The sequence below is a fragment of the Pantherophis guttatus genome, chromosome 6 (assembly GCF_059756535.1).
Source record: "Pantherophis guttatus breed Tessera chromosome 6, ASM5975653v1, whole genome shotgun sequence".
Lineage (NCBI taxonomy): Eukaryota > Metazoa > Chordata > Lepidosauria > Squamata > Colubridae > Pantherophis > Pantherophis guttatus.
In genome coordinates, this window is record NC_142068.1 from 63667876 (window position 1) to 63695526 (window position 27651).

General features: G+C 35.7%; 1 protein-coding gene across 9 annotated transcripts in view; it reads left to right on the plus strand.

The window, feature by feature from the left end:
- The window catches only part of MGMT (O-6-methylguanine-DNA methyltransferase), a 245358-nt gene that overhangs the window by 208216 nt on the left and 9491 nt on the right, over positions 1–27651 (plus strand). For 7 of the 9 annotated variants that reach the window (XM_034436467.3, XM_034436468.2, XM_087871654.1 and 4 more), the window contains one exon: positions 3677–6018. In XM_034436467.3, the coding sequence (XP_034292358.1) occupies positions 3677–3808 (132 nt within the window). In that variant the 3' untranslated portion in view covers positions 3809–6018. Of the gene's footprint in view, positions 1–3676; positions 6019–22349; positions 22484–27651 lie in introns of those variants that run through there. The other 2 variants (XM_060682920.2, XM_087871653.1) reach the window with 2 other exon arrangements.

The following is a 27651-nucleotide window of genomic DNA, read 5'->3' on the forward strand; positions in this document are numbered from 1 at the left end:
TGATCATTTTAAAAATTATATCGTTGTTTTGAAAAAGATTAATAAAAGAGTAAGTATACGATCAAGGGCCTGAAGAAAATCTATATGTGGAAGGGTAAAAACATACATCATTTATTTGATCGGAAAATAGATAAATATAGGCGTGTGCAAAATAGGTTGTGTTGTCTCAAAGAGTTTGTATTTCCCCCCCAAAATGGGCTAACTCAAGAGAGGTGTTTCCTCCATTTTCAAGCATTTTTCTTCTGAAATAAGAAGTTATTCATGATCCTGGGGAAAAGCACAATGTTCCAGTAACAACTATGCTACTTTTTAGTATACTGGAGGATGGCTGGGGTGGAATGATATGGTAGACTCCTACAAATTTAGGCATGGTGTGAAGAACATCAATAGGGAAAAAAAGGTTTCTATATCTTTTATTATACTATATAAGAGTGGAAATTTCTGGATAGATAAAAAGAAATGCTTCTTCATGTGATGCATAGTAAAAGTTGGAATTTGCTACTGCCAAGCATTGATGGCCACTGACACTTTTTTAAAAGGATTAGACAGATCCATGGAGAATAAAACTGCTAATCATGAAGATTATGCTGGTTTATGACTGAGATAAAATTGTTATGCCATGCTATATGTCATATTAGGTGTTATCTGTTATATCTGTTCTATACTATATGTTAGGTTAATCATGAAGCCTATGTAATTTCTCCAGTATCAAAGGCAGCATCTCTCTTGCTAACAGCCACTGGGGAACTCAAGCCTGAACTGGCTATTGTACTCATATCCTACTTTCAAGCTTAATCATAGCTTTTTGGAACAAATTGGCCTCTTGTCTAATTTAGTACTGCACTTCTTAATAGCCACTGTGCTTCAGGTTTACATGTTAAGTACTTGGTTTCTGATATTACATGTTATAAAGGAAAGAACACAAATATTTCCTTTCCCAATGTTTAACTTTATAGATTCTTTAAAATTACTGAGATATTTGGAGTCAATATCCAAATATTTCTTGGGATATAATCTGGGATATTAACCTCACGTAAAAGAATATGGAAAAAACCCATTAGCAAACGACCTGACATATTTTCCTTTAGCCCTCATAAAATAAAGTGTAAGCAAATTTGAGAAAGCTTGCAGTCTCTGTCCTTCCCTCCCTCTCTCTCTTGTTTGTAAAATAAATAAAAGACATACATTAAAATCCAGTGACAAAGCCAAAATATCTTAAAGAAAAGAAAATTTGTGAGTGTGCATCCATCCACATGTTTGTATGAGTTTAACTCTCAAGTTCAGTAAGACCATAGAGACCCTTGGTTCGTAGACTCTTCAGATCTCTAAGAACCATGACTATCAACCAGTAATAATCCTGTTATTGTCATCTAAAACCAATGATCATAAACATATTTTAATTATAGCATTCCTTGATTCATCTATGCAATTCTTTCATCTGCCCTTGATACACTATCAGTCAATTTTATTGGCTATGACCCCAATTTCTAATATTCAAAAAGAAGGGAAAAAATAATATATCCATTTGTTCATGGTATGTATTGTAATTTTAAAAATTCTGTATCATGTTCAGATTTTCTAAATTGTAAAGCATTACACTTTCCATCCTCTCTTTATATGGATAGTTGTCAAAAAAAACTTTTGTTGCTACTTTCATGCATTTTACAAATATACAGGATATTAGTGAAATGATTCAATCAGAAACTTAGCGCTTAGCAATAGCAATATTTATTTATTTATTTATTTATTTATTTATTTATTTATTTTATCAAATTTATATGCCGCCCTTCTCCCATAGGACTCGGGGTGGCTCACAGAATAAAAACAGCATAACAATAAAACAATGCTAAAACAAACCCATTTAAAATCCCCAGACAATTAAAACCTCGCAGCAGATCAGGGAATTTGCTGAAAAAGCCATGTCTTCAGGTCGGCGCGGAAAGTGCGGAGGTCGGGGGCCATCCGGAGCCCAGTGGGTAACCCATTCCAGAGGGTCGGAAGAGGGTAGAGACTTACATACCACTCCATAATGCTTTACACCATCTATGAGTGGTGCAATGTCAGCATTTTGCCCCCAACAATCTGGGTCCTCATTTTACCAACCTCAAAAGGATGGAAGGCTGAATCAACGTTGACCCATTCAGGATTGAACTCCTGGTTGCAGACATCGTTAGCCTGCAATACTACGTTCTAATCACCATACCACCATGGTTTTTAATTGCCATGCTATCTGAATTCAGCTAGGGGTTAGATTCATATAAAGGCATGGTAATAATTTTTTAAAAATCCTATTCTTAACCATTCCTTGCATGGAATTGGCCATTTTCATTGCTGCCTTGCACAAAGTTGTTGATTTAATTAAGCTATTCATCATAAGATCTTAAATTGCCTTCCTGTATAAACCCTACAAATTCAGATCCTCTTAGTATCTGTTTACTTACTTTATACATATTATAGAATTGTTTTCCCATGCCCTGATTTTCCCACTTCCCCATTCTACTTGAGTTTTCACCATCTTCACTCATTTAAAGTCATCCAGTGAAGTTGACCAGCTTGAGGAATAACTGTCCCAACAAGTATTTTTCACTAAAAATTTCAGTGTTGATACTCCATTATTGATCTATGATCTATTCTCTCCTTACTTTATCTAATATGAGAATTGCCAATTTCTACTTTGCCAAACTGATCAGCAAGTCATTTTATCCTCTAAGTGTTGGATCTGGCTAATAGAATGTCTTCTAAATTTCTTTGCCATCTGCTTATTAATGCCTTCAAATAACTTTCAAAAGAGAAGGAGACTGTGAAGTCAAACCACTTTGTGCTCAGAAGTGGTAATTCTGTGTAATTTTAATAGTAATATTCACAATATTTTTAATTAGTTATCAACACCAACTGGAAGTGAAATAATTTATGGATTCTCTTTTTCTGTTCAGATCCAAACCACTTTTCTAAACATGAAGGCTATATTGGTTGCTGAACAATATCTCCACTAGGAAAATAATTTAGTAATAAGGTGTACATTTTTATCAAAAAATTAGCAATTTCCTCATTTGATTTCTTTAAGACTTTGGAGATGCAGTTTCATTTATATCTGATGATATTTTATCAATTAATTCTAGGAAGTCATTTCAGTTTTTGTTATATGTGATTTTATTTTTTAGATGGTTTCCCTAAATCAGTTCAATGTGTTTTATACTGAAGACTAACTAGAAAAGTTCAATTTTCTTCTTTGCCAATCTCTCTATCCGTATTCTGTAATGTTTAGAAAACTGAACATGAGGATGGACCAAAAGGAGAGATCAGAACAAAGAATAATCAGGTCATAGGTATAGATAGATGCATATATCAGCATTCTGTCATTGGATGCTTTTTTGTTGTTGTTGTTGTTCCATTGAACTCTCTCTCTCTCTCTCTCTCTCTCTCTCTCACACACACACACACACACACACACACACACACACACACTTTCTCTCTCTCTCTCACACACACACACAAAATAAATATAAATATACAGAAACCTACACATGCAAACTCTGTCTGCAGGATAAGGATGGTGTTAAGAAAGGGACAGGAATGTTGACCACATGAATATCATTTCTAAGGGGAAAAAATGGGGTGGGAGGAAAGGATTTTTACGGAAGCCTTATTTTCTGTGTCTTGATGTTTTCCTTCAAAGATCCCTATTATAATACCGTGCCACCGAGTGATTTGCAGCAGTGGACAGCCTGGCAACTACACGGGAGGAAGTCATCTGAAAGAGTGGCTTTTGTCACATGAGAAGCTTCAGAAGGAAAAGTTAACATATTGATGCAGTTCAGGTACAGCTGTTACAGAGTGAAACCAGCACATCACCAAAGATACTTCGCTTATAACAAGCTTTCCAAACACACAGTAGAATTCAGGGAAACGGTAAATATTTGAGTGACATATAAATATAATACAACATCCGAAGCGAAATGTGTGGTGGCACTACTATATTAAAAAAGCTGAATGTGTCCTAGGGGATACAGCTTGTATGCCCTTTCTTGTTTTTACATTTTGCAGCAGAATGAGTACAGCGGACTGAGCCTGTTGTGCATGTATTTTGTTCCCATCTCTGGTGCTGTTTTGTTCTATTTTTAATGTCCATTAAAGCAAGGATAAGGGAGTGGGAGGGACATGGCAAATGTTCGATGGAACTGCCCCTCTAAGGAAGCATCTGGCTTGCAGAGGGGACAACCGGGAATCTACTGCCTTTGCGTGCATTCGGAGAACAAAATTAAAGGCAGGAGCTTACACACAAACACACGCACAGGCACACACAGACACCTCCCTCTCCCACTGTTCCTGCCTGGATTTGTATTTGTCCAGATTGAAAAGCTTGTACCTCTGCCAGGCACGCTGCCCAAGATTCCCCTGTTTTCTTTGATGTTTGAACTGTTGAAATGATGTTTTACGTAAACAGTTATTAATGAAACACACCCGAAGAGCCATTCAAAAGGAAACAGCTATTGAATTGCCTATTCACAGGAGGTTTTTTTTTTTCTTTTTAGATGCTTTAGGAGATGCGAATAAAAATACTTAGTCTCCCTTAGCAAGGCTTGATGTAGGCAGAAAAATACATTTTGATGAGAAGTTTAACCGCATGGTTTTAATACAATTATGCAACCTAGTTAAAGATAACAGATATCTTTGGCTGCCATTTAGAAGTATATTTCTGTCTCATTGTAGTCCTGATGTCTTTTTGCTTAGCATTTGCTTGATTCCTTTTCCTATGTGGAAATGTGTCATACAATATGAGAAGAATCAAAAGCTACACATTACAGTAAACATATAAAGCCAACCAGAAAAAAATACATTCAGCCAAAGGATATTGAAGCTAAAATTTCTAGTTATTTAAAAAGAACTCTGTGAGAGTAAAATATTACAAACCACAAGAAACTGAAATTTTCACTGCTGTATGGGATTCATAAATCATAACATGAAAATACCGATTTTTATGTTTTTATTACATTCTTGAGGGAAAGCGTGCTGCTAACAAAAATTATTGTGTGGTGTTATTACATTAATGTAGTGTTATTCAGATGTTAGAATTATTTTACTAAAACCCGTTATGCATGTACACATTGTCTGTATGTATAAATAAAATACTGTATATAATATCCTGAGAAAATAAACTATACCCTATTGTACAATATAAGGCTATATTTTATCAAGAGTTTCTGGTGGCAATATAAACCATGAAAGCAAGACTCAAGTGGTTTGTGTGTGTCACCAAAAGCCCAAGATAAAAATATAACCTTATAATATGTACATAGAGAGTGTATTCTTTCTTGGGGGTGGAATGGGAGAGTCTTAATGTGTGAATATGTGCCAAAGAGAATCACAGATGCTGACTTCTGTAAGGTTTCTTTTTTCTTTTTTAAGGACAGTGATGTGGGGAAGCAAATTTTTCAATTGCAATATTTCTTTCCTCTTCTCAAAAAATGAGTAGGTCATGCTTCTTTTAAAAGGTTTTTCTCTTTTTCTTTTTGCTCTTATGTTTTTCTTAAACAGTATGGTAAGAAACCAGAAAATATAAATATTGCTGTTTGGGGAAGAACAAAACGAAACTGCAGATGATTTGAAACCAGGTTTATCAGCCATGTTACAGTCCAGACCCTTGTTTTGTCTGTCAGGCAAAAAAACCTTGCCCTGAATTTCTCTGTGGTTTGCCTTGTCTTTGAGGTATCTCAAGAGAGTTCTATAAATGGGAATCCTGTGGAATATTTAGAACCTCTCTTGGTTGAAATGCCTTCTGTGTCAGCATTTGAAGAACTTAATCTAATGTGACCTCTTTTTTCTTCTTCTGATACTAAAAGACCTAGCCAAGTTAATTCCTTTCCACTGAATTCATTTGGATATAAACAGTACCTCATCCAGTTACAAAAATTTGAGCGCATCATCTTGGCTCTGTGTCTTGTACACATTGCCCTATTTATAGGATGAGTTGTTCTGTGAAAAAAAAATTGCCCAGGAGAAGAAAAACAATCAGAAAAACTTAAAAGAAATAACTCAGAAAATTCACATTTAGTTAAGCGATCACTAAAAAGTATTAGTGAGGGTTAGAGGTGAAGCATTTAAAAGAATGATAAAAATTCATTTGCATGAAGATAAAGATTTTGTTGGCTGACTAACACATTTTCACGAGCTGGTATCTCAATATTTGTTTTGCTATTGTAGGCCAAGCCGTTTATCCTTTTGTCAGCATGTGCTCCAACAGAGGGCACTGTAGCACACAAGAATTTAGATTCATGTCTTCTACAATGTGTTTAGGAGAAACTCATTCACTACTTTTTTTTTTCCCTGCTGTTTAAGAATGAATTTGAAAATGAACAGCCAAGTTGAAATCTCCTAGCTGCCTTATTTGCAGTGCTTCAGACCGTCTGCCTCAGGAATTAGCTGTCTGGTAGCATTACAAGCCTACTATCTTCATCTCACATATGTACTGTGAAAAAGACTACCGTTCCTGAGTAAGATGAAGAGCAGCTTTTCTTTGCTGTGATTTCAGAGATTGCTAATGATGGCCAGGCTACAACTTGGCATGACCACTAATGAAGGGGGTAGTGAGAGTAGAACCTCTAGGGATTTTTCATAGAAAGGGAAGAATCCACTTGCTGTTCATGTGTGCTTTTAGCATTCTTCCCATGTGCTGAAAGTGCTTGTGCCTTTCTATGATGTCTTAATAAGTGTGCAATATCTTTAATCTGGCATGACTTAGCGCTTGCCGTACTGAAACACTTAGCCCAACATAATTGAGGAGCAGCTTGCAAAAAGAAAAAAAGAAAAAAAAACATAGTATTTCAGACACTTTCATAATCTTTAGAATGAGCTAAATGCATACACAATTGTGTTTCGGCATATCATACTAGACTATATATTACATTGCATTATATAAATAGTCTGCATTATATTGTATTATTATATTATATTATATTATATTATATTATATTCATATTCATATTCATATTCATATTCATATTATATTAATTCAGAAGTGGAATAGATAACATGCAAAGCTATTATTTGGTCCAGTCGTGCCTCTCTGCTTTGCCAGTTTAAAAGCCATTTTCTGTCCTCCGCCTCCGAGGGTTTTCTCTGTCCTGTCATAAGTCTTGATATATATTCTGAGGTTTCCACCATAGAACACAGCAACAGCAGCTTGGCTCAAATAGGCATTGTGTGTGATGTGACTCCTACCACAAAATCCAAGAAAGAAACAAGCAAAACAGGAAAATGCAATTTGCTTGCAAATCACCTTCAGCCCAACTGACTTAGGAGGCCAGCATTGCAACATTTATGAAAACACAATTCAAAGTTTCTTTTAAAAAAAAAAAGTCCAAAACATTAAAAGAAAAAAAAAACCTCTGGGAATAAGAAAGAAAGCTATGGTTTTCCCTCCCTCTCCCTGGAAAAGGGTTCCCCTGCCCTATCAAGTTTCCTCCCATTCAGTCAAGCTTTGAACTGCTGACACTGAGACAGTGCAGCCAGGCACGACAGCTGGCTCGGCAGCATCTAATACCAACACATGCTGGTTTAGTCCATTTCCAGAGACTAAGATAATGAAAGATTCAGAAATAATATTTGTTTTGGTAGAACTACATTTATAATGAAATAGATGCCCTTGACCATGGAACAAACTGAATTTTGCAATGGGTCATTTCCTCCCTCCCACTATTCAGCTTGTATTTAATGTGGATAAAATCCAATGCAAGGGGGAAAAAAATTTTTTTTTACAATCCAGTCAATTTCCGTCAAATTTACAACATGTTGTAAATGCACAAGTCTCACAAAGTGATCCACTGGTAAGGCTTTTTTTTTATCTACCCTACCGTACAAGGTTGTGTGTGGGAGGGGGGGAGTTGATAATAGCAGTAATTTACAGTAGCTACCTAAAATAAAAGAAATTGGCAGTTCAGAGTTTGTAAAATCCTCAAAAATAGCAATGATTGCAATTTCCAAGTCATACCTTAAAAGCACTTGATCAACTCTATTGAGCTATATAATGGTGGAAAATAGCAATATAAAAATAGCAAACATTTTAAAGATGAGGAATTGCAAAAACACATTTTTCTTCCAATCAGAATTTTTGTTTCCTGTTAATTATGCAGAATGCAATGAAATCTGATGAAAAATGGTGAGAAATCTGATATATAAAGATTATACCTAATTCAGAGAAACAATATGTGAAATCTTTCCTCCTATCAGCTTGATATTATTGCAATTTCCTATTTAAGAAGAATATTAATTCAGAACTGCAAAAAGATTATTACTGTCAGTATGATAAAATTATCGGCATAGTAAAAGCTGAAGACTAAATTAAAACTGTTCCCATAAATATAATGGATCAATACTGTTCTAAAATAATATTTTGATAGATACTAAATTATTGTGATATTAGAACCAAATGTAATTCATATTTCATTTTCAATATCTATTCCTTTTTTTAACCTTCCACATACATTCTGTGAAAGATTTAATTTAGAAGCTCATTTCCCTTCTTTACTTAAAAGAATAAAATCTATTAAAAAGATATTTCTTAAAAACTAACATAATAGGAGATTCACACGATTGATATACTATTTCATGAATAATTGCACCATAAAGATCATACAGAAAAGTAAAATCCCCTGAATTATTAGCTAGTTGCATTTCTTGTTATATTTTTAGTAAATAGAAATTTTACTTTAAAGGATTTAGCTTGAACCACCCTTCCTCTTCCACCTATTGCAATAGTAATCTATGTTTCCTTTTCTTCTTTTCTACTTTATTATAACTAGTTTCAAACTCTGGAAAAATATTACTGAGAGAACTTTCTATTGTTTCTATTAATACATGAGCTGGATAGATGCATCCAATTGATACACAGATTGCACTTGTCAGAAGGATATGTTATTTTTGTTCCAAATATCATACATTGAGGTAATAAATAAATATGTTGAATACAGCACATAGAAAAAGTAATATTTCTCTGTTTGAAGAAATGTGGCTGCTATTCTTGTTTATACCACAAGAAAAGACCCAAAAGGTAAGCCACTGCATCTTCATAATCGTCTTGATATCAAGAAACTTCTGTTCCTTCATATTTTCTCCTCTTTAGTCTCCTGAACAAATATGTCTTACATCTTAATTGTTTTAACTTTTGTCTGCTATTTTGCAGGTTCTAATGCTATTCTGACATCACAGCCTTTCTTTTGGAAGCCTTTTGATTTAAAAGTTGGAATTTGAGTGGTTGAAGTTAACATCAATTTTTTTTTTTATCAGCTTTTATCAGACAGTAAGATTTAAAACAAGGCCTGTGCTGAATGCTGATCCAGACCAGCCTTTTGTCTGTGTGAAGTTATGAGTAGGTGGCAGTTAAAAGCTGGAGGCCAAGGGCTGGAGAAACTGCAGGTACCAAAGTGTCTTTAAGTAATGAAGGGCAGTAGTCCAAAGTCTTCTGGACGAACTGGCACCAGATGCAGACAGATGGAAAAGGTCTGGGCTCCATCACCTTCAAGTCAGCCCGACAAAGATCTATATTAGAGCAGGAAACGGGATAAGAACCTTCAAAATAGTAGCTGGGTGGTAAGGTGAAAATTGACAAGAGCACCATATTACTGACAGGGCTTTTGATTGATGAAAGGATGTTATTAGCAAGCTTTTAAAGTTTTTTTTTTTTTTAATTTCATTAAAGGCCCCACAAAAAACCAAAACCTTCACTCAGATTTTTGTGTAAATTATTAATCAATATTTTTAATTTTAAATAACTTATTAAATTCTTGTTTAATGATATTTAGTTACTTCCTTAATTGGTGCTTGATAAAAATCAGTCGTTGATCATATACGGCACATGGTTTATATCACACTACAATGTGACGTTTCTAAAAATGAAAAGCAGCAACCCAAGTCATGCTGATCTTTCACTGCAAGTATGTAAGCTATTACAAGCGAGATACACTTTTAACAACTGACAACAGTCACTGCCATTGTTACATATCACAGTGAGACTAGTCACTTCCATAGTATCTTCAAGCAAGGTTGATTACAGTGAGACCAGCAACACAATGGCTTCATGGGTGCCTTCTTGAAAACCAGGCAGAGAAAACAGTAGATATGTTTCCACCATTGCGTCCTTTTGCTACACAGTTGTACCAGGTACTGTAGAGTGGGATCGGGGTGGGTTCTACTTACCTTTACTAGAGAATTGCATCGGGAGCACGCACATGCTTCTGCGTATGCACAGATCACCTATGATGATGTCCAGGTTGGTGGGCAGAGCCTCTCACCAGTTTTACTACCGGTTCTGGTCCAAACCGGGGGCAACCCACCATTGAGTGGGATCATCCCAATCTAGAGCTTCTGTGAGGACCTGGATAGATTCTGTGGGACAAATGGCAAGAGAGAAAGATCTCAAACCACCTTCCACTCCCAACTCGGCATTGTTTTCCCTCTTACTTCCTACATCACCAATATTTGCAAACCTTCCAAGGAGGAGGCAGCTAGCTATTGTTCCCTTGTCATATGCCATCACACAAAACATGGCTCACTATTTTCCCCAAATTCCAATATTTTTTACCTGTGCCTAGCAGCACAATGTAGTTTCAGTGGGTCCCTTGCTATTCCCACCCACAATATGGGTGTGTAAGCATGTGCACATCTCCAAGAGGCCTGCTTAACCACCAAGGTAGCATCCTGTGTTTATCTACTTAGAAGTAAGCCTGACTGAACTATGTGGGAATTAGTAACGAAAATTAGGATTGCAGGGCACAGTTGTACCGATGTGCCTCAAATCCCTTTTTAGTGGGACTCTTCTGTAGTTAACTTACACAAGAAGCATGTTTGCAAAGGCAGACAGACAGGAAGAAGATGAATGCTTAAGTGGCTTGAGTGAGGCATTCACAACAGATAAAAAAATGTGCTAGCAACACCTATCCAAAATATATACCCTTCAGCTGAGGCATATTTTGCATTTAGTCAGTGTGAATATTTTTCCTGTTATGGACTACAAACTACTACAATTGCATATGGTACAGAAAAGGGAGAAATCAGAAAGAACGAATACAATTTCCATGCTGCTAGTGTTTCTCTTTGTGGCATAAGTTTTAAGAAATTAAAATTAAATTTGATTTATTTCTATTTACAAACAACATTCCATCACATAAAATGTCTGAACGGAGTTTTTCAAAGAAGATGGTGCAAATAGAAGCCAAGCACTGAAATTCTTACACCATTTGCACCAACGTATCTTTTGAAAGCTGCAACAACAACAAAACTAATCACAGAAATAGTCTAAACAGAGGTCATGTAGAACATGATCTCCGTTTACAAGTAACATCAATGATTCAAAATACTGAACTTTATTCAATGAAAAAGAATCACATCATTGAACATTGCTTTCTTTGGTTAAAGCATTTATCTCCAAGATATTGTAACATTTAAGTTTTACTTTTTTCCCCTATGTTGAATATGTTAATCTTGCACTTATAATAAACAGTGGGTTTTTTTAATTTTATTACCAATTTTCCATCATTGGAGCTTTGCTTCTTGATTAGGGGAGCTAGGGTTTTATTTGTTTGTTTCTTTGTCTTTTTAATTAGCAGATTCCACTGCCTAAAAAAGTTTGAAAACTCCTGCTACTAAAACAGTCAGGGGCCAGCACTTTGCCTTTGTGACATGCTTGAGGCTAAATTAGGCCATTGCCCATGATGTCATAATTTCACCAGAGGGGCTGGAGCTTTACTTTAATATGTTTCTTAAAAAGAGTCTTTTTAAGCAGCTTTATAAGTTCCATAAATTACATGCATACACATAGATTTCTCCACAACTCTGGAAAAATAGGGCTTCTTAAGTTTAGTATTTTGTTCCTTGAGACGTCCCATCTTCAAATGGAAAATAAAAATCAGCTTGAGTTTTTGGGATAGATCAGCCTCCCAAGTAGACCGCACAGGAAACAAGGTAAACAATTTGACTTTAAAGTCTCTCTAACAAAATCTTGCAAGTCTGAAATTACAAATCATGTACCATCTCTTTATACCACCTAAGTTAAGGTGGATCCTCTTTAAGTTTTTTTCACTGCTCATTACTCAGTTTTGGACTTCTCCCCCTTTTATCTGATGGTTCCCCAGGCAGCATCTCTTCTCCTATCTTCCAAGTCATTCTCACATTGCATTATAGGTTCGCATCTTTAACTAATAAATATGATAAACAAGATAACCATCTTCCAATACTTGAAGGGCTGTCACAGTGAAAAGGAAATTGATTTGTTCTCCATAGCACCTGCAAGCAGGCAAGAAAATGGGTGGAAGCATGTTAGAGGGAGGTTCAACATGGGAAAAAGATGAATTCTTGAGAGAACCATCAATGGAACAGCTTGCCACCTGGAATTGTGGGTGTTCCATCTCTGGGAGTTTTCAAGAAAAGGTTGGACAACGATTTGTGGCATAAGGACTCCTGCTTTATTTATTTATTTATTATTTATTAATTCAATTTGTATGCCGTCCCTCTCTGAAGACTCAGGGCGGCTCACGATGCATTTAAAATCATTATAAAAAACATTTAAAAATTAAAAACATTAAAACTCATTCACACCATTCATGGCCGGATCTCGCCGGACCGCAACAGCGAGATCAACGGCCCCAGGCCTGTCGGAAAAGCCAGGTCTTCACTGCTTTTCGGCGCCAATAGGGTGGGGGTGGTCCAGACCTCAGGAACTAACTGGTTCCAGAGAGCTGGGGCAGCCACAGAGAAGGCCCTCCCCCGCGGGCCCGCCAGCCGGCATTGTTTAGCTGATGGGACCCAGAGGAGACCAACTCTGTGGGATCTTACCAGTTGTTGGGAGTTATGCGGTACCCTTTGGGTAGAGGGTTTGGACTAGAAGACATCAAATGTCTTTTACAGCCCTCTGATACTATGATTCTAATAATAGATTCTAATAATAATTTAATAAGTTGTAATTACATGAGTGCTTTTATCTTACATTTTCAAATCCCCAGTGCAAAGGTTAGACTGAAAAAAATTGGCTCAGCCTATTGTGGAACATCTAAGGTTGGAGGCCATATGCTTTCTATATGCCAAGAGTTAAACATGCTTGTTTTAGTTGGCATCCAGTTGCTAAAACCTGGGAGCTCCATCTTATTTTAGCCTCAGATAACAAGATACTTGGGGCTGTACATGTGGTGGAAGTTGGTCCTATAAAATACTTATCCAACTGAGAAATTCACAATAGCGAATGCTTATAACGCATCATCATGGAATCGTGTATTGCTTTAGTGCATTTCAACATGACACCTACACCAGTTCAAAAGCAGCTTTGACCTATGTGGCGATATTGTCTGTGTTTGAAAACTGGGCCAATTTATTTCTGGCTCAGATGCAGTAATTTTAAGCCACAATAAAACTAGCTTTTTCTTTTAAAAACTGCTGCTCAGTTGAGCTTGAGGGCAATCCATTTTTCCTCATTTGCAGAAACAACTGCTTCATATTTCCTGGATTTAGCTGCCCTAGCCAGGTCTATCAAGGGGAAAGGTGACTTGACAGCTTTGCAGTTCTACTTCACTAGAACTGTTTGGATTTTTATTTTATTATTTCATTTATTTTAGCATACAGCCAAATGGACATATTGCAATATACAAAAATGTGGAGAGAGGGAAAGTCAAGGCAAATCATTTTATTTCTCTTCGCATGGAGAGAGAGAGATTTTTTAAAATTATTCTAGGATTTGCAGCAGCTTGGACACAATATAGTGATTGTTTTTCCTTGTTTTCAATGTTGTGATGTTAATGGAACAGAAGACAACTGGTTTTGCAATGGGAAAGTAACTCTGGTTTATAATAATATATACATTCTAATTATTGTCCCTTAATAAAATAGGAGGAAGATATGTTAGATATGTTCACCACCTTGACTTGTTTATAAAATGATAAAGGCAGGAAATAACATAGATACATACATACTGTACATACATACATACTTGTTATGAGACAATGTCAAATGTCCCATATATCATATTCTTGATTTCTATAGAAGAGTGACACAGGTTTTTCACACTCTAGACAGATCAATAAATGGATCTTGCACCTATTATTTTTTGTCCCTGGCAATTATCTTAACTTTTGCATTTGTCTGTTTTTTAATTTTGGCTGTTCACCGCCCTGAGTCCCTTCTGGGAGAAGGGCGGTATACAAATTAAATAAATAAATAAATAAATAAATAAATAAATAAATAAATAAATAAATAAATGCAGCCACAGAAGAAATTTTAAATAAATAATCAGTATCAATCTAGGAATTAAAGAGAAAATTGAATTTTAAATCAAATCAAAATACAAATCTATCAAAATCCACAATGTTATAGCGTAAAATTAACCAATGTGAGAAAGTATACATAGGAAAAATTCAAAGTGAGTAGCCAGATACATTTTTAAAAAGGGTTCAAATGACCAGTATATTCAAAGTTTAGTTAAAAAGCATATTGTTTGTTAGGAATATAAATATTATAATCTGTTTGACTGGCTTACCAGATTTTATCAGTAAAAAAATAAAGTGCTGTTCCTATTTATTAACTTTAGGATAATCTTGTCAGATATGAGCACAATATTTCCATAATAGAAAATACGGTCTAATTCGTAGTCCTAAAACCTCATTTTATCTATTAACAGATCTGGATGATTAGAGAGAACAGGACTGAAGCCAAACATGACTGAGGGGGGGGGGAAAGGGAAGCATCAACAAATTTGGAGATTTATAGAAATAATAATTGAAAAAGAAAAAGAAGAAAAGATGAAGAACCCTAAACCCAATCTGCCCAACAATATGTTGAGGTCTCTTCAAACAAAATGTGTGGGTATGTGAAGAAGGATAAGATATAATTGGTTGGAACAGAAGTGTATCCAAATTATATTTCAGACTAATTAACCCTATGTTAATGTCTTATGACGTTACTCTTATTTCATGACTTTGAATATGATTCCTTTTGACTTTTCTTTTCATTGATCTTCATAATTATTGTTGAAGATACTAATGATTGTAGTCTTAGTGTACATTTCCATAATAGAGAGACTGAAATGGGATTATGCTATGAGTTCCTAATGACAATGTTGCTGACATCAATATGGCATCCTTACATTCCTGGAGTCTGTTTAATGATACTCTTTTTATAAACTGGCATACTTTTCATTAAAAGTAATCCTAAAGCAAAATTCAATAGCAATAAATCATACTACACAAATTAAATTATAATGTAGTACTATAAAACAAAGATAACATAAAATAACTCAACATTGTAAGCCAAACAAATGTCTCAATAAAGAAATCCCTGGATGAAATAGTATCAATAGACAAACATTGCATGCACCAACCACAACTGAACAAGGAAAGATTTCAGCATTCAGGATGTCTTTAGTGTCAAATGCCTTTTTTAGCAGGCCATTTGTAGATGATCTTATAAATGGGCTGAATAATTTTAAGTAATTTAGTTAATTGTCAGTAGCATGAGTGTTTTGGCCAGTTTGATAGAGATTTGATTGATGGGATCCTGGTCTGTATCTAAAATAATTTTAAATAGGTCAAATTTTGGCCTTCAAAGAAAGTGAACTGAACAATTCACCATGTTTCTCATCCACAAATACATCATTTTCATTGTCTATGCAACAAAAAATTTCCTTACATAATATGCAAAAGAATAATATGCGGAACTTTAAACAATCATTTTGACTTTCTTGAATGTATGATGAAATACCACAGGAATGCAAATTCACTGCAAAGGACTGCTGGCTGGTGTATCATGTATTCAAGGCATCTTCCTAGTAGAAACTTGCAACTTGTGGGAGAATTAGAGGTATTTTTGGATGAAAGTGTGCAGTTTATTCTTTTCTGTGGAAAACACTGGGGAATAGTTTTATATTAAGACATAGCAAGGTAGAAACCTTGAAAAATTGAAGACATAAATGTGTAGACCATATCATCAATTCACAGGAACTCATAGTAAGGGGTGGCTGAAATTCTTAATCGTGTTCACCTGACTCAAATGTGGAATAATTTTGTTCAGGTAACTGGAGAAATCTGAAACTACATTGGTAGTACAGATCAATAATTGGGCTGTAATAACTGAAGATACCATTATAAGTTACACAAACAAAAGTGGTAGATGTGTATTTACTTGGATAAGTGTATGAATATAAGCAGACTGTTCAGATAAGGTGTTAGGAGAAGACAATGTATTTTGTTCTGCTACATATTAGTAGCAGTTGTGATGGTTGGATTTGCATATGGGAGAGATTTCTTACTTACAGTTGACCATGGAATGAAAATATCAGATAGTTGTCTCCAACTAGCTATCTTATCTGTTTTCTCTTTTGAAGTTTAGGCATGCTGACTGGTAATTTTGAGAACCATAGTCTGGAAGACATATCAGATAAAGCTAAAATAAAAGTGAGGACATTAGTCATCTAACAGGTGGTAATTTGAGAAAAATTGAGAAATATGGGTCTGCTTTTGAAATACTCATTCCAACAGAATATGTTGTTCCATGTGTACGTGTAATAATTGCTAATACAGATTTGCAATTAGACATAGATTTAATGCTATAGTAAAAACTTCCACAAGAAACCATTCAACAGCCCTTTCCAGCCTCTGCTTACCAGAAGCAGGAATTTGAGGTGGAAAATTCCAGAATCATCCTGAGAAGTTCCAACACTCTGGGAGTCTTATCAATTTACGAAAGGATATGCTACAACTTGAGATTTACTGGTTTGATAGTAATAAAAGAGCATCCCTATTGATACTATGATCTTTGCACCCTGTACTGTGTGCTGAGTGCTTAATTATTTGGACTGTCCATAAACTAAGAATGTACAGGAAGACAAATCTGGATATTCCTCAATACCAATATAATGAAAATATATTCTTAAGAACTTCCATAGTTTTTGTGATGAAAGTGACAGTTCTCCTGTCATAGAAATTCCTCTCACAGAAATTAAGTTTCAGCATTCTCTAATCATTATATAGGCACATGCATTTTCTGATGCTAGAATAGTGCATGATATCCTTTGTATAGTCACTTGACTGATGGCTATAACTTCATCTGCTATTCTCTGCAATGATCTACTGCCTAAATAGAGAGCACAGTTGTAGTAAAGCTGGAAGAGAGTCAATCTGCCTGAGGCTGCTCAAGGAATCCACAGACACTCAGATGGTCTTTCTATCCAAACAAAATGCCAGGCAGATTGTTCATTTCTTTAAAGACCTTTCTAATATTACTATTCTCAGACAGCTATGTCTTTTTGCTTTGGTCTAAAGTATTAGTTGTGAGGTAATTTACTGGATTTTTAAAAAATGATATTCCACAATATCTGTTGATGAGTGAATGATCTTGACTTGGGAAATTATTGAGACATTTGTGAAAATCATGAAAAAAATATTTAATATTTATAGTAGCCATTCTATAATGTGGGACCCATGATAGATTAAATCAGACAATTACAACAATGAATAAAATGGGGGATATATCTAGTAGACTGTATAACTATAGTGCAATTAAAGATTACACTGATATATAAATTTGAAGAAATCAAACATCACATTAATGCAAACTAGAAAAATATTAATATTGGGGCAACTGATAATTTTCTTTCATCTGCATGGTGGATGTAGGGAGAAGTCATAGAAATAACTTCTCTAAAGTTTATTTTGTGGTGAGGAATTTTTTTCTTTGATACTTCTGTACCAGGAAAGCTTAATGCAAAAGTAGTATAATGGTTAAACTTTGCATTTAGAATGAAGGGAGAAAGATCTAAGTGCCCCTTTAGCTACTAAGATTACTGAATGCTTTTGACCAGTCACTGCCTTTTAGCATAACTTATATGATGATTGGGCATCCAATGAGTGACAGCATGCATGAATTAAGATCAAGCAGATCACTGAAGTTCAGCTAAAGCTTGTGGGTGTTGTTATCATACAAACAAAAGAAGTTGCCTTACACTAAGTTAGTCCTGTGATCTACGGTACTTTAGTTCATTATTGTCTCCACAGAACAGCAAGAGTTTGCCAGGGTTTCTCATCATTTCTCTCGAATCCTCTAAAATGAAGACTCTGAGAACATCCTAAAAAATCTCATTGAGTTCAATTTGTCTTCCTACCATCCAAATACACACAATTGCAATCAGAATTGTACCTTGCTACTATTGCTGGTTTGGACTATTGGGAGTTATGATTCAACACCCGGAGAGCACAATTCCTTAGCTGTACAGACAATTTTTCTTCCATGACTCAGGGCTAAATTTTTAATCAATAATATTCTACTGAGTCATCAGAGGTTTAAAAAAGAGCAAAGAGAAAAGAGAAAGGGATAGAGCTCAGTGGTATGGCACGTTTCATGGAGAAAGACTCTATGAAAGCAGTTTGTGGCTCAATGTGAGATTATGTTCTGGTAACCAGGACATTCCTTGGCACTGTTCCCTGCCACAGGAAAGTGGGACCCATTAGATTGATCTGCTCCCAATGACAGATGGACTCAAATTAGTTTCAAAGGGAGGTGGGAGTTGTTCCTGATGGGCTTTTGGATGATCTCTAGTGGAGAAGGATGGACATACTGCACAGTGGTGAAATCTGAACCAGTTCACTGGCCGCGCATGCGCGTCAAGTGTGCGCTGCATGTGTGCCAAACACACACTGTGTGCACATGCACAGTGCACACCAAACACGCACTGCATGTTTAAAAAGCTACTGGTTTGGTCGAACCGGTAGTTTAAAAAAGCTACAATCCGACGATCAGCTGTGCCACGCGGTTTAGCTTTGCTAGAAAGCAGGATTAGCGAAGCTAAATCGCATGGCACAGCTGTTTCCGCCCTCGCTGTTCTACTTATCTTCCCGAGCCTCCTTTTGGCATGTGCTGCATTCGCATGCATGCGCAGTACACACCAAAAGGAGGCTTGGGAAGGTAAGTAGAACAGCTGGGGGTGATCAACTATGCCGTGCGGTTTAGTTTCTCTAGAAAGCAGGAAATCTTGCTTTCTAGCAAAGCTAAACTGTGTGGCACAGCTGATCATCGGATCGTAGCTTTTTTTAACTACCAGTTCCACCAAACTGGTAGCTTTTATCACTACCTCTTCGCCTGAACTGGAGCGAGCCAGTAGCATTTCACCCCTGATACTGCATCCATCATGAATCTTTGGTGGCTTTCATACCTCTCAATACCATCAACCATAGTATCCAATTGATTCCCTGGAGTGATAGTGTAATATGCTGGTTCCTGTAGGAAAAGGAGTGGCAGAACCTGGGATGGAGTTTAAAAAGGGACCAGCCTAGAATCCCTATGTAACCATAAACAGACTAAGTGCAACCACTTTTGAATTTCATTTACTCTTATCTAACTCCCAGCAGGTGCTAATCATTAGTTGAGAACATTCTTGTTCGTAACCTATGTAGCAATAAATCAGTTTAATTAGAACTTCATGTGTGGATCTAATTTTTTGCACCTGACAGTTTCTCTCTTACCTATGGGGCCATTACCAATCAGTGTTGATTGGGAATGATAGATCCCACACTCATCCCATTCTATATGGAATTTTGCAGGATTTTGTACTCTTTCCAGTCCTATTTAATATCTGAATAAAACAATTGGGTGAGATCATCCATCACCCTGGAATGTGGTATCATCAGTATGCTGATTATACTCAATTTAACATTGATGCTATTGATATTCTGACTCAGTGCCTGGAGTCTGTGGGAATCCAGATACGGATGGGAATCTGAATTCTGCTTTGGATTTTAGGACCTTCCGGATCTGGGATTTTACCATCTTTGATACTAAACAGATGGTGGCACTGCTCCAAACAGACCCACTGCACAATCTGAGGTTCCTTCTGTACCCCCAGCCCTTCTCATGGAGCATGTGGTAGACACAACTAGGAGGGTCTTTGCAGGCATGTTGTTGTATCTATTGCTGAAGAAGGATCTGCTCACGGTTACTCATGCTCCAGTTACCTCCCAAATGAACTACTTAATGTTCTCTGTATGAGATTCCCTTGAACAGTATTTGGAACCTTCAATTGATGCAAAATTTGGTTATGTATACTCCTATGATGACATGCATCTGCTCCATGAGCTGCATTAGATCCCAGTTTGCTTCTGGATTGAAGTTAAGGTATTGGCTTTGACCCTTATAGCTCTACATGTCATAGGGCCAGGGTATTTGAGAGACTGTCTCTCCTGAATTACATCTACCATCAGGTCAAGTAGGAGGAACATGTTACATGTCCCATCCATTAAGGAGTTCTATGTGACAGAATTCCTATCCTTTAGAAAATCATCCCCCCTGAGGTGAGATTAGCCCCCAACCCTACTTACCTACCAGAAATCTCTCAAAGCATAATTCTTCTATCAGGTCTGGAGATCCCTTGGGAACAAGAAGCCCATGAGATAGCTGTATTACGGGTCTGTGAAACACCTTGTCATGGTCTCAATTACTGTGTATTTGTGTTTAACTGTTTTCAATTTTTATTTAAAATGTATTTAATTGTTGTTGGTTTTTTTGGTTTGATTTATATGCCGCCCTTCTCCGGAGATTCAGGGCGGCTTACAATGTGTTAAGCAATAGCCTTCATACTTTTGTATATTTATACAAAGTCAGCTTATTGCCCCCACAATCTGGGTCCTCATTTTACCTACCTTAGAAAGGATGGAAGGCTGAGTCAACCTTGAGCCTGATGAGATTTGAACTTGCAGTAATTGCAGGCAGCTGATGTTAATAACAGTGTTTTAGTCTGCTGCGCCACCAGGGCTCTGGTTTGGTTTGTTGTATGCCACTCCGAGTCACATTCATGACAAGGTGGGCTACATAAATGAGAGAGAGAGAGAGAGAAAGAGAGAGACTTAATCTCTGGCATTTCAAGTTTAAAAAGAACTTAAGGAGGACTGATGAGAAACTCTATGCCTAAAAACAAAAAAAAAAAGACTTTCTAATCTAAAAAGTTTCTTATATTTCTAACCCTTAAAATAAGTCGCAAGCCTCTTTAGTCCATTTTTTAAGTATATTTAATCCAAAATGAAACATTGGGTCTTGACTATATGAGTTTGTATGTTTTAAGTTCTACAAATAACTCCAAGTTACACTGATGTGACAGAGAGGCCCTGTCTTACAGTTCATGTACTGAGATCTACATCTGACTACCAACAGATCTAGTCACATACAACTGTCAAGCAGCTATCAGATGGCAATGATTTTCTGTCACTAAGAACATGAACTGGATTTGAACCAGTGACCCAGTGCTGAAGGCTTTGTTCTCCATTACCAGTCTCCCAAACCAGCTGTCCACTCACCTGCACAATTAGTGTTCCTTCTAAATAACTTACTCATATTTTAAAAAGAGGATATAAAATTCCTCTTGAAGCAATTTACATTATTTTTTAAAAAAATAATTTAAAAGCCCTATGTGTATTAATTGATAAATGAATTAGCAATTTGATTTGCTGTCTATTTGAAAATTATTCATTTTGAGCACATGTTCCTGCAATATGAGTTCAGACTTATACATTTATATATTTCCCTGAGGTTCTGCTTTGCGGAAAATACCTGTTTGACCAGGACTGAAAGCTCAGATGACTGAGAACGCATTCATTTTAGAGATCTCTAAAAATATTTCTGCGATTATATGCAAGAATGAAAAATAGATTTCTTGATAACTGTATTAATTCCATTGCGCTGGAATTGCATGTTATTTTCTGAACAGACTACTATTTTCCTTGAGAGTACTACAAAATTGTTAACACTCCAGGTAAATTGTATATGTATCTTTAAAGATAATACAAGATTATTTTAATCATAACTGGTGGCAACAAATTTAGCCAAAACAGACATATCACCATGCTATAATCTTACATGTAAATTGATCCAATTCCTTATAGTATTAATAAATCAATTTAGAGAGCTAGTTTGATTTAGTGGCTAAGGCACCAGGTTAGAAAGCAGGAGACCATGAGTTCTAGTCCCACCTTAGCCACAAAAGCCAGCTGGGTGACCTTGGGCCAGTCACACTCTCTCTCAGCCCAATTCACCTCACAGGTAGAGTTGCCAGGTCTGCTTCCAAAAAATAGCAGACAAGCGGGGCGGGAGGGGGGGTTAAGTAGTAAAAAAATTTTTTTTTTTACAATTAAATTATATATTTTCTTACAAACATTTTAACACGTATTAAAATAATCACTTCAAAACTTTACTTAAAATTCAAAACATCAAATATATTATAATAATATGTAAAATATTAAATTACATTTTACTTTGCTGTCGTGTGTATTTTTTATTTGACTGCGCAGCTTTGATCAATTCTTTGTGTTTAACGAATAATTCTTTAATTTCAGTACAACGTTGAGAAATATTTAAAAATATACAAAGTTCACTTCGAACTGATGGTACAAGCAGTCGGTTACGTTCGTCAGTCCACAAATTTCCCATGACGCTGAAAATTCATTCAACGTTTGCATTTGATACCGGAATTGATGCACAATACTGGAACAGTTTCAGTAAACTCGGAGCTGGCTCTTTCTTGAAAAAGTACGTCCACTTATCAAGGGATGAATCGCCCTGCAGATGAACATAAACTTCTTCTAAGGCAGAAATTTCATCGAAGAGAATGTTGGGTGGAAGTTCTTCTCGCCATGGTGATAATAACCAGATTGTGAGAAAAATAGGAATTATTCCTGTAAAAGCATAACCTGAGTTACGCCATTTTGAAATCATGTTAAGGTTTTGTTTTACCTTGTATAACCTGATTATATAATTTAGCTGACATTTAAGAACATGAGAAAGGAAGTGTGTAATTCCTGTGTTTTTTAGAGGATGTTTGTCTTGCAGGAAATATGTTCTTGGGTTAACTTGCCCTTATTAATTAAAGGAAGTACGCAATTGATGTTTTTGAGGGGTATTTCTGTTGGGAATTGGGGAATTTCCAGGGTGGAATTATGTACTGCATATGTTATATAAGATGTTATGTAAGATCTGAAACTGATTCCCAAGGTACTTTATTGACGTGTATTCTGATGTTCCTGAAAACTATAAAAACTTGTGTAAATTGTTTTATTTTCGTCTTTCTCTACTATAGAGAGAAAGGCCCTTTGCAAAGAATAAACTTTGTTCCAGGATTATTTTGGTCTTTGTCTCTTTAAAACGATAATGGGATTTACCTGTCGACCACACAGATGTTCGTCATTTCTTTTAAAGTTGGAGGATTATTGCGATCAATTAGATTGAAACAACTTAGCGTCTCATATACTGAATCGGTGAAATTATACCACTTTTCTAGGTACGCAATGGCTCTTTGATATACGTTGATGGCTTCTTTCTTGAACTTTTGCACGGCATTCTCAGGCAAATTTTTTTACGTAAGGCAAATAAAACTTTCATTCCAAAAAACTGCTCATTGTATTTTTTTGGCAAAGAATCACGCAGCTTACACATGATAATGTGAAGGTCACATGCAAGAATTTTCTTGCTTTCCAGCTTCAGTAGGGTGTCTTGCATTATTGACATGAAGAAGTGCGTGAAATATAAATACAATTCTGAAATTGTTGGTTCATCGTCCTTTGCGAGTTCATTTTCCTGATCCGAAATAAGGTTCCAGATAACCTTATGGCACTCATCAGATCCAAGAGAAATAAAATACGATTTTAGAGGTATCCAGTTTAAAAGAAGTCTTTCGACCGCTTTAAACAAACTTAACCAATGTGTTGGAACATGGCGCAAAACTTCATGGAATTCTGACTCGCAAAACTTACGTACCATTTCATCATAAAGCTTTTGAATAAAAAAAATGTCCACTATTTTGTGAAAAAAAATAGTGAACATAATGTGAAAAAAGTGGACTGTCCACTCAAATAGTGGACACCTGGTAACCCTACTCACAGGGTTGTTGTTGAAGGGAAAACAGTGCTGTATACGTTCTCTGCTTTGAATTAATTGTAAAAATAATAAATGCAAGATACAAAGAAGTAAAATTGTTAGGTATTTTAAGGAATGTCAAGTATGTATCTTATAGTTTTAAAATTTAGCTAATCCAACTAAAAAAAATCATGTTTGAAAGGCTTGGCTACCATGCTAGAAGTGTAAAATGATGGAGGACGTTAACACATGCTATGATCCTGTGCCACCCTCATGTCATTTTGCTAATTTTGCTACATTTGCTAATTTGAGGAAAAAATTATAAGGTTGAAACATATGAATATGATTTTGAATTATATACTCCAAATTTGAAAAATATTAATAAATGAAGAAGGGTGTATTTATCATGCATTACAGTGAAAAACCCAGATTTACAACAATGTGTTAATTCTTTGCTTATAAAGTGGCTCTTTAGTGGTATAAAATTATTTCAAACTAACAAATAAACTTCCTCTTTATTGATGTTAGTTATTCCAGACTAAATTGTTTTTGTAATATGTTATAATATGGCTTTATCCCTTTTTTATTTTTCTTTGTTATACCTTTTCTCATATACTAAAATTACCTATGTATCTACCGGTATTTCAGACCAATAACTTGACAAATTGGTAATTATTTTTCTTAAACAAGGATTCCTGATTTGTGGCCTAAAAACCTTTCATGGTTCATAAAGGAATGACAGATGGTTCTTGAGGTATTAAAATATTACAATATTTTTAAAGAAGACCCAAATCTTGTAAAACTTTAATATATCACAAACTTTCAAGCCAGAATACTGGCACTTTTCAAAAATAGTTTTGTCTAATTTTGTGTTCCCTAAAAAAAAAAACTTTAATAATGAAGTTATAATGATCCATGTATGAAAAAAATTGGAAATATTGCTCTAATTGTTTTTCTACATGAATAAAGTTTGTGAATTGAAAAAGGAATCTGAAGAGTTTAATTGTACAAACCAATTGTCCTTTCTCTGAATTTCTGCCAGCAACTATATGCCTTCTAAAAATAAATTATTATTAGTATTAGTATTAGTGTTGTTGTTGTTGTTATTATTATTATTATTATTATTATTATTATTATTAATAATAATAATAATAATATTAATATGGTTCATTGACATTGCAATACCTGGTGATGCACGGATTGAAGATAAGCAGCAAGAAAAAATCACAAAGTACCGGGACTTGAAAATTGAAGTTGAGCGACTGTGGAAAAAGAAATCATGTGTTGTCCTGATTGTAATTGGAGCCCTTGGAGCAATACCCAAAGGGCTACCCCGCTATTTAGAAATTCTAAATTTGCCGGACTTGAACATTTTGACTCTACAAAAAAACCACCTTACTCGGAACAGCTTACATCCTCCGATGATACCTTAATAGTTCCTAGGTCCTTGGTTAGGACTCGAGCTGCTGAGCTATTAATCAGCCTCCAAGGCTGTGAATCTCACTAAAGATTAACCAATAATAATAATAATAATAATAATAATGGTCTATGTGTGGTGCCCTCAATACAAATGTCAAGTTTAAAAACAACTGGTGTATTTCAGAATCCCGTGCAAATTATGTAAATGTGGAGAAGCTAATCGGGTGTAGCTCTCAAGATTCTGGCAAATTGCCATAGTGACCAGTGACTCTGTGCTATGTTAATAGTGGCCCTTCTAGAGTGGTGTATTTTTGAGACATTCTTCTTGTCAGCTGAGAACAGCAAACAGCAATTACCAAAATGCAAAGCTTCTACAGAATTAATTCGAGAATTAATACAAAATATATAAACTTTTTCCCAAAATGAAGGTGACCCATGCTGATGTAGAAAATCCTACTTGTTATTTAATTTACTTGGGCAGAAAACAATAATTTCCAACTTTCTAAATATTCAAGTTGACACTGAAATTAAAACAGGAATACATAGATAAAGAATCAGATACAGATATTACTAAGTACAGCGGCTATGAAATATGGAATGTACATTCACTCATTTATTTGAGAAAACTAGTTACTTTGGCTGAGAAATGGCTGAAATATAAATATTACAATCCACTTTACTGTAGTACTGATAGAGATTAATATTTCAAACTCGGGGTTGAACTGAGGACTCCTTGTTTTCTTACAGATGTTGATTATCTAAATTAGATAACATCATCTGTGTACTGACTGGATAATGAAACGCCTTAAGGAAACGCCATGATAATAACAAGTAGAACAAATATTTCTGTTTGTAGGCTAACAACGTTGCATCCTTTTTGTTTTCTGGACAATCATAAGCCCTTCCCCTAAGCAGGATTTGTCCCCACTATCTTCAATCACATACTGAAATACAGTACTCCCTGAAACAAATAAATACCACTCTGTTGCATTATAGATCTCACAAGGTAATATGATTATGAGATTCAGTGATTGCTGTTCTGAAGTGAAATTATTCCTCTAGTTTGCAGTGTCAAAAAAGCTTAAGACAAATGATACTCAAGAAGAATGAATCTGTCTGCCTGTTTCCAATGATATTAGAGATCATCCATTGCTAAGGTTGTTGCGTATGTCAATCCAGGGTAAAGAAAACTACTGAATTAATTGCATAAAAATACAAAAATAAGCATGGCAGTTGAGAGAGCAAAACCAATGGTGAATATATGAGCTAGATTTATGCTTGGCTAAATCCTAGCATCGAAAGTGATCCAATGGACAATGAGTGGAATGATTTAGTCTCCAGGACCCTATTTTCATTGCACAGAGGGCAAAACTAACTCTTAACCCGTTTTTAGTATGGTCTAGTCACCAAATTCCTGATTATTACCTTTTCTCTTAAAGCCGATTTTGTGCTATCAAGCTACATGAAGGAAAACAGCTTCAGTGCCATCACATTTTTTTACTCCAGAAACAAAGACTAGAAGTCATGGTTTCACAATTGGTAGCCTGATGTCTTAACCACTATACCAAACTCTTTAATAGGAACACTGTAAGATTAAAATAATCACATTTTATCAATTTTGTGACCATTTTTAAACTATTATATATGTTTTCTGCAACCTGAAATGTAAATCTTGCAACAATTAAAATACGTTGGATATTTACATATATGATATGCCTATAGATTCATTACCTAGTTTCCAGGTTCAAATCCACTCTCCAATAAACTCTGCAAGTTACATAGACATCTACGTTCCTAGCATCAAATGAATCTGGTGCACAGTTTTGGAATATACATGATCTACATTGCTTCTATCCTCCTTAACCTACAGCATGACATTGTTCAGCTACACATCTTATTCTCTCCATACCAGCCAACTCATTTCTTAAGGGGTTCAGGCAGAAATGGTTATTAATGTAATGTTCCCTTCTTTTGTAGTCAAAGTAGAAGAAAGTTTCAGTCCATATGTGTAGAACTGTAACTGTCTTTGAGGCCATAGCAAAGCATCCACCCAAATTGACAGCCAGTAATTCAACAAGCGCAGAGTTGATTGTTTTGCTCATTGCTGGGTTGCACCAGTCAATGGGGAAGGGAGACAAGGGTCTTATAGAGAGGAGGGAGACAAGCATTTGCTGAGAAGAGGTCATGTCACATCCTCAGCCTGGTGCACTTGAGAGAGCTACTGTATAATAGCAGGGCACTTACCTCTAATCATAGGCTGTGAGCACTTGACATTTCCATTCGAATTACATAAGTACCACTCTGTTATCTTCCATAAGCGCTTGCGTAAAAGAAACAGCAAACAGTGTCCTAGAAATGAAGGTTGCC